This window comes from Coloeus monedula (genome assembly GCF_965178545.1).
Source record: "Coloeus monedula genome assembly, chromosome: 33".
In the NCBI taxonomy this organism is placed as follows: Eukaryota; Metazoa; Chordata; class Aves; order Passeriformes; family Corvidae; genus Coloeus; species Coloeus monedula.
This window is the reverse complement of record NC_138813.1, coordinates 3,013,165-3,021,112: the sequence shown is the minus strand read 5'-3', so window position 1 is coordinate 3,021,112 and position 7,948 is coordinate 3,013,165. Positions and strand designations below refer to the sequence as shown.

Sequence of the window (7,948 nt, the reverse complement as noted above, 5' to 3'; positions counted from 1 at the left end):
TTGGGATTTCCTGCTCCCCTCCCCCCCCCGGGATAAAAGCGGGGGGGCCCCGCCCGGAGCGGCCGCGGCGGCTCCAGGTGAGGGGGGGGAAGGGGGGGGGGGGTTTTGGGGACCCCTCCCCGCCCAATTTTGGGGGGTCCCAGCCCCATTTTGGGGGGGTCTCGGCTCAAATTTGGGGGTTCCCGCTTCGTTTTTGGGCTCTTTTGGGGGGGGTTTTGTTCTCCCGGGGGGGGGGGGGCGGGGTTGGAGAGCCGGAGACCCCTCCCGGCCTGGAATTTGGGGGGGGGGGGGGTCTTCAGATCAGTTTGGGGGGGTCCCAGCCCAAATTTGGGGGGGTCTCAGCCCAAATTTGGGGGTTTCCAGCCCGAATTTGGGGCTTTCCAGCCTGAATTTGGGCATTTCCAGCTCGAATTTGGGCATTTCCAGCCCAGTTTTGGGGAGGTTTTGTCCTCCTGAGGGGGTTGAGGGGACCCCTCCCAGTCCGGCCCAGTTTAGGGGGGGTCTCCAGACCAGTTTGGGGGGGTCCCAGCCCAATTTTTGGGTTCCCCAAACCCATTTTTGGGGGGTTTCCAGCCCCGTTTTTGGGGTTTTCCAGCCCAGTTTTGTCCTCCTGGGGGGGCTGAGGGGGCCCCTCCCAGTCCAGCCCAATTTTGGGGGATCCCAGCCCCATTCTGGGTGGTCTCAGCCCAATTTTTGGGGTTCCCAGCCCCATTTTTGGGTGGTCTCAGCCCAATTTCTGGGGTCTCTGCCCCGTTTTTGGGGGCTCCCAGCCCCATTTTTGGGGTCTCTGCCCCGTTTTTGGGGGCTCCCAGTCCAATTTTTGGGATCCCAGCCCCATTTTTGGGTGGTTCCAGCCCCATTTTTGGGATCTCAGCCTCATTTTGGGTGGTTCCAGCCCAATTTTTGGGGTTCCCAGCCCCATTCTGGGGTTCCCAGCCCCATTTTTGGGTGGTCCCAACCCCATTTTTGGAGGTCCCAGCCCAGTTTTTGGGGTTCCCAGCCCAGTTTTTGGGATCCCAGCCTCATTTTGGGTGGTTCCAGCCCAATTTTTGGGGTTCCCAGCCCCATTTTTGGGTGGTCCCAGCCCCATTTTTGGGGTTCTCAGCCCAATTTTTGGGATCCCAGCCTCATTTTGGGTGGTTCCAGCCCCATTTTTTAGGTCCCAGCCCCATTTTTGGGGTCCCAGCCCCGTTTTGGGTGGTTCCAGCCCCATTTTTGGGGTTCCCAGCCCCATTTTGGGTGGTTCCAGCCCCATTTTTGAGATCCCAGCCCCAGTTTTTGGGGTCCCAGCCCCGTTTTGGGTGGTTCCAGCCCCATTTTTGAGGTCCCAGCCCCATTTTTGGGGTCCCAGCCCCGTTTTGGGTGGTTCCAGCCCCATTTTTGGGGTTCCCAGCCCCATTTTTGGGGTCCCCACCCCGTGGGGGAAGGGTGGAGCTGCCCTTCCCCTCCCCCCCCGTTTCCTCTCCCAAATTCTTGCGCCATAGAGGGGGGGAGGGGAGAGGGGGGTGAGGAAACGCCTCTTCCGGGGGGGTCTGGGGAGGGGCCGGGACACCCCCAGCAGGGTGGGGACACCCAAAAATGAGTCTGGGGACCCCAAAATGGGGCTTAGGACCCCAAAAATTGGTCTGGGGACCCCAAAAATGGGGCTGGAGACCTCAAAAATGGGGCTGGGGATCCCAAAATGGAGCTGGAGACCCCAAAATGGGGTTGGAGACCCCAAAATGGGGCTGGAGACCTCAAAAATGGGGCTGGAGACCCCCCAAGACACCTTGGTCACCTGGGGGGGGGGGGTTGGGGGTCTTTTGGAAAGGTCTTTGCACCCCAAAATCCCCCTTGACCACCTGGACAGGTGAAGACCCCACCTTGGGGTGGGTTCAGGGGTTTTTTGGGAGGTCCTTGACCACCTGGACAGGTGGGAGGTGGCCTTGACCAAGGTGTGGTTGGGTTTGGCCACCTTTGGGAAGGTCCTTGACCACCTGGACAGGTGAAGACCCCACACCTTGACCAAGCCGTGGTTGGGTTTGGTCACCTTTGGGAGGTCCTTGACCACCTGGACAGGTGAAGACCCCACACCTTGACCAAGCCACGGTCAGCTTTGGTCACCCAACCAACCCCTTGACCCCTTGACTGCCACCCCGCCCCGCCCACAGGTGTCCCCGGCCTCGCCATGGCCGCGCTGCCCACGCCCTTCTCCTACGCCTGGGACAGCAGCTGGAACGACACCTGGAACGACACCTGGAACGACCCCTGGAACGACACCTGGAGTGACCTCTTCGACCTGGACGTGGCCGAAGTGCCCCTGGGCCACCGCTTCGTCCTGGCCCTCTACGCCCTCATCTTCCTGCTGGGCGTCCTGGGCAACAGCGCCGTGCTCTGGGTGACCGTGACCGAGCTGCGCCGGACGGTCAACGGCGTCTGGTTCTTCCACCTGGCCCTGGCCGACCTCCTGAGCTGCCTGGCGCTGCCCTTCCTGGCGCTGCCGCTGACCACTGACCACCACTGGCCCTTGGGCCGCCTGGCCTGCAAGGTGCTGCCCTCGCTGACCGTGCTGGCCATGTTCGCCAGCGTCCTGGTGCTGACGGCCATCAGCGCCGACCGCTGCGCGCTGGTCACTCGGCCCGTGTGGTGCCACAACCGCCGCACGCCCGCGCTGGCCAGAGGGGCTTGCGCCGGGGCCTGGGTTCTGGCCGCGCTGCTGACCGTCCCCTCCTTCATCTTCCGCACCGTCCGCCTCGACCTCTACTCGGCCAAGGCCACCTGCGTGCTGTCCTACGGCGCCGTCCGGCAGCACCAGCGTAGCACCGAGCTGACCACGGCCATCATCCGCTTCCTCTGCGGCTTCCTGGGACCCTTCGTGGTCATCTCGGGCTGCTACGGCCTCCTCTTGAGCCGCGTGCGGGCGCGGGGGCTGGGCCGGTCCCAACGGGCCACCAGGACGGTGCTGGTGGTCATCGTCAGCTTCTTCGTGTGCTGGCTGCCCTACCACGTGGTGGGGCTGGTGCTGGCGGCCAGCGCGTCGGACACCGCGGCCTTCCGGGGCGCCCAGGCCGCCGACCCCGCCGTGGCCGGCCTGGCCTACGTCAACGGCTGCGTCAACCCGGTCATCTACCTGGCCATGGGGCGGGGCCTGGGCGCCCAGGTGAGGCGCTCGTGGCGGGCGCTGCTGCGGGGGGTGCTCAGCGATGACCCCCCCAGCACGGCCACGGACAGCCGGGGCCGCAGCATGGCCACCACCGAGGAGGTCAGCGAGGGGGTGTGAGGGCGGCCGGCGGCAGTGGCATCGTCATCGCCATCGCCATCGCCATCATCATCGTCATCATCATCGCCATCGTCATCGCCATCATCATCGTCATCGTCATCGCCATCATCATCGCCATCATCATCGCCATCATCATTGTCATCATCATCATCATCATCATCGCCATCATCATCGCCATCATCATCGTCATCATCATCGTCATCGTCATCATCATCGCCATCATCATCGCCATCATCATCGCCATCATCATCGCCATCATCATCGTCATCGTCATCGCCATCGTCATCGCCATCGTCATCGCCATCGTCATCGGCGGCGGCGTTTTGGGGGTTCCACCACAGCAGTGGAAAAGGTGCGAGGGTGGGAGGAAGGTCAGGTCGTCATCATCTTCATCGTCGTTGTCATCGTTGTCGTCTTCTTTGTCATCGTCATCATCTTTGTCGTCGTCTTCATCAGCATCGTCATCTTCATCATCACCATTGTTGTCATCTTCATCACCATTGACGTCATCTTCATCACCATTGTCGTCATCTTCACCATTATCGTCATCTTCATCACCATTGTCATCTTCATCACCATTGTCGTCATCTTCATCACCAGTCGTCATCTTCATCTTCATCATCATCGTCAGCATTGTCATCTTCTTTGTCAATGTCATCATCTTCGTCATCGTCATCATCTTCATCGTCATCATCTTCGTCGTCATCATCTTCATCGTCATCATCTTCATCATCATCATCATCATCCTCATCATCATCACCACCATCATCTTCATCATCCTCATCCTCATCATCCTCATCTTCATCATCGTCATCGTCATTTTGGGGGTTCCACCACAGCGGTGATAAGGGGTGCAAGGGTGGGAGGAAGGTGGAGATCATCATCATCATCTTCATCATCGTTGTCATTGTCATCTTGTCATTGTCATCATCTTCATCATCATCGTCGTCACCATCATCATCCTCATCATAATCTTCAGCATCATCATCCTCATCTTCATCATCGTCACCGTCATTTTTTGGGGTTCCACCACAGCGGCGGCACTGGGGCGCGAGGGTGGGAGGAAGGTCACCTCGTCATCTTCATCATCCTCCTCCTCATCATCTTCTTCTTCATCACCTCCTGCTCCTCATCTTCATCACCTCCTCCTCCTCATCTTCTTCATCACCTCTTCCTCACCTCCTCCTCCTCATCTTCATCACCACCTTCTCCTCCTCATCTTCTTCTTCCTCACCTCCTCCTCCTCATCTTCATCACCTCCTCCTCATCTTCATCATCACCTCCTCCTCTTCCTCCTCATCTTCATCACCTTTTCCTCATCTTCATCACCTCCTCCTCATCTTCTTCACCTCCTCCTTCTCCTCCTCTTCTTCTTCATCACCACCTCCTCATCTTCATCACCTCCTCCTCATCTTCATCACCACCTCCTCCTCATCTTCATCACCGCCTCCTCATCTTCATCACCTCCTCCTCCTCCTCATCTTCATCATCACCTCCTCCTCATCTTCATCACCTCCTCCTCACCTGGGGTCCCCCCCACCCCATCCCCCTCCCATTTCCCCCCCTCCCCCCTCAGGTGACCCCCCCCGGTCCCCGTGTCGTCCCCCCCCCCCCCCAATAAATGCGGAACTGCCCCGCCCCCACTTCCCCATTTTTGGGGCTTTTTCGGGCGTTTTCAGGGCAGGAATTTCGCTGACTCAGCGGATCTGGGGCTGCTGCAGGAAACGTCCCGGAAAGGGGGGGGAGGGGACACTTGGGGGTGGGGGGGACACTTGGGGGGCACTTAGGGGACACTTGGGGACACTTGGGGACAGTGGGGGGACACTTGGGAACACTTGGGGGACACGGGGATGGTTTGGGACACTTGGGGACACTTGGGGGACACTTGGGGACACTTGGGGGACACTTGGGGATGGTTTGGGGACATTTGGGGATGGTTTGGGACACTTGGGGACGGTTGGGGACACTTGGGGATGGTTTGGGACAATTGGGGGACACTTGGGGGACACTTGGGGACAGTGGGGGGACACGGGGATGGTTGGGGACACTTGGGGGACACTTGGGGACACTTGGGGACACCTGGGGACACTTGGGGACACTTGGGGACACCTGGGGACACTTGGGGACATTTGGGGACACTTGGGGACACCTGGGGACACTTGGGGACACTTGGGGACACTTGGGGACACTTGGGGACGGTTGGGGACACTTGGGGATGGTTTGGGACAATTGGGGGACACTTGGGGACAGTGGGGGGACAGTGGGATGGTTGGGGACACTTGGGGATGGTTTGGGACAATTGGGGGACACTTGGGGACAGTGGGGGGACAGTGGGATGGTTGGGGACACTTGGGGGACACTTGGGGACACTTGGGGACAGTGAAGGGACACTTGGGGGGCACTTGGGGATGGTTTGGGACAATTGGGGGACACTTGGGGGACACTTGGGGACGGTTGGGGACACTTGGGGACGGTTTGGGACACTTGGGGAAAGTGGGGGACACTTGGGGACACTTGGGGGACACTTGGAGGGACACTTGGGGATGGTTTGGGACAATTGGGGGACACTTGGGGACACTTGGGGACAGTGAAGGGACACTTGGGGGACACTTGGGGATGGTTTGGGACAATTGGGGGACACTTGGGGACACTTGGGGGACACGGGGATGGTTTGGGACACTTGGGGACACTTGGGGGACACCTGGGGACACTTGGGGGACACCTGGGGACACTTGGGGACATTTGGGGATGGTTTGGGACACTTGGGGATGGTTGGGGACACTTGGGGACACTTGGGGACACTTGGGGACAGTGGGGGGACAGTGGGATGGTTGGGGACACTTGGGGGACACTTGGGGACACTTGGGGACAGTGAAGGGACACTTGGGGGGCACTTGGGGATGGTTTGGGACAATTGGGGGACACTTGGGGGACACTTGGGGACGGTTGGGGACACTTGGGGATGGTTGGGGACACTTGGGGATGGTTTGGGACACTTGGGGACAGTGGGGGGACACTTGGGAACACTTGGGGGACACGGGGATGGTTTGGGACACTTGGGGACACTTGGGGGACATTTGGGGACACTTGGGGGACACCTGGGGACACTTGGGGATGGTTTGGGACAATTGGGGGACACTTGGGGACATTTGGGGATGGTTTGGGACACTTGGGGACGGTTTGGGACATTTGGGGGACACTTGGGGACAGTGGGGGGACACGGGGATGGTTGGGGACAGTGGGGGGGACACTTGGGGGACACTTGGGGACACTGAAGGGACACTTGGGGACACGGGGATGCTTTGGGACACTTGGGGACAATGGGGGGACAGTTGGGGACACTTGGGGGACACGGGGACACTTGGGGATGGTTGGGGACACTTGGGGGACACTTGGGGACAGCGGGGGTGGGGGGACACTTGGGGACAGTGACGGGACACCCAGGGATGGTTTGGGACACTTGGGGGACATTTGGGGACACTTGGGGACAATGGGGGGGGGTGGCCCTGGGGACAATGAGGGGCTGGGGACACTTGGGGACAATGGGGGACAGGGGGTGGCTCTGGGAGCACTGGGGGGGCTGGGGACACTTGGGGACGGTTGGGGACACTTGGGGGACACTTGGGGACACGGGGATGCTTTGGGACACTTGGGGACACTTGGGGACGGTTGGGGACACTTGGGGACAGTGGGGGGACACTTGGGGACATTTGGGGATGGTTTGGGACACTTGGGGGACACTTGGGGGACACTTGGGGACGGTTGGGGACAATGGGGGGACAGTGGGGGGGGGATGGGTGGTGCTGGGAGTGGGATCTGGGGCTGGGATTGATGGGATTGGTGGGAATGGGATGGAACTCAGGGATTCGGGAATTCAGGGATCCAGGGAATTCAGGGAGGGGTGGGATTCAGGGAATTCAGGGATTCAAGGAATGGGATGGAATTCAGGGATTCAGGGAATTCAGGGATTCAGGGATTCAGGGAATGGGATGGAATTCAGGGATCCAGGGATTCAGGGAATTCAGGGAGGGGTGGGATTCAGGGATTCAGGAATTCAGGGGTTTCAGGGAATGGGATGGAATTCAGGGATCCAGGAATTCAGGGAGGCGTGGGACTCAGGGATTCAGGGATTGGGATGGAATTCAGGGATTCAGGGATCCAGGAATTCAGGGATTGGAATTCAGGGATTCAGGGATTGAGATGGAATTCGAGGATTCAGGGACTCAGGGATCCAGGGAATTCGGGGATGGAACTCAGGGATTCAGGGATTCAAGGATCCAGGAACTCAGGGATCCAGGGAATTCGGGGATGGAACTCAGGGATTCAGGGACTCAGGGATTCAAGGATTCAGGGAATGGGCTGGAATTCAGGGATCCAGGGAATTCAGGGATTGGGATGGAACTCAGGGATCCAAGACCTCAGGGATCCAGGGAATTCAGGGATCCAGGAACTCAGGGATCCAGGACCTCAGGGATCCAGGGAATTCAGGGATCCAGGAACTCAGGGATTCAGGGAATTCAGGAACCCAGGGAATTCAGGGAATTCAGGGATCCAGGGAGGGGTGGGATCCAGGGAATTCGGGGATCCAGGAATTCAGGGATTCAGGGATTGAGATGGAATTCGAGGATTCAGGGACTCAGGGATCCAGGGAATTCGGGGATGGAACTCAGGGATTCAGGGATTCAGGGA

The 7,948-nt window shown here is 59.5% G+C and overlaps 2 protein-coding genes across 2 annotated transcripts; one reads left to right on the top strand and one right to left on the bottom strand.

Moving 5' to 3' along the window:
* Positions 1 to 2,167: 2,167 nt before the first annotated feature.
* Positions 2,168 to 3,557, top strand: C5AR1 (complement C5a receptor 1; the record flags this gene model as incomplete). Its single annotated transcript, XM_082299675.1, has 1 exon — positions 2,168 to 3,557. One exon carries the CDS (start codon positions 2,168 to 2,170, stop codon positions 3,257 to 3,259), a length of 1,092 nt encoding a protein of 363 aa, XP_082155801.1. The 3' UTR covers positions 3,260 to 3,557.
* A 295-nt stretch (positions 3,558 to 3,852) lies between these two features.
* Positions 3,853 to 4,804, bottom strand: LOC309583847 (uncharacterized protein; the record flags this gene model as incomplete). Its single annotated transcript, XM_082299674.1, has 2 exons — positions 3,853 to 4,302; positions 4,784 to 4,804. The coding sequence occupies 2 exons, from the start codon at positions 4,802 to 4,804 to the stop codon at positions 3,853 to 3,855; spliced, it is 471 nt and encodes a 156-aa protein (XP_082155800.1).
* Positions 4,805 to 7,948: the final 3,144 nt, after the last annotated feature.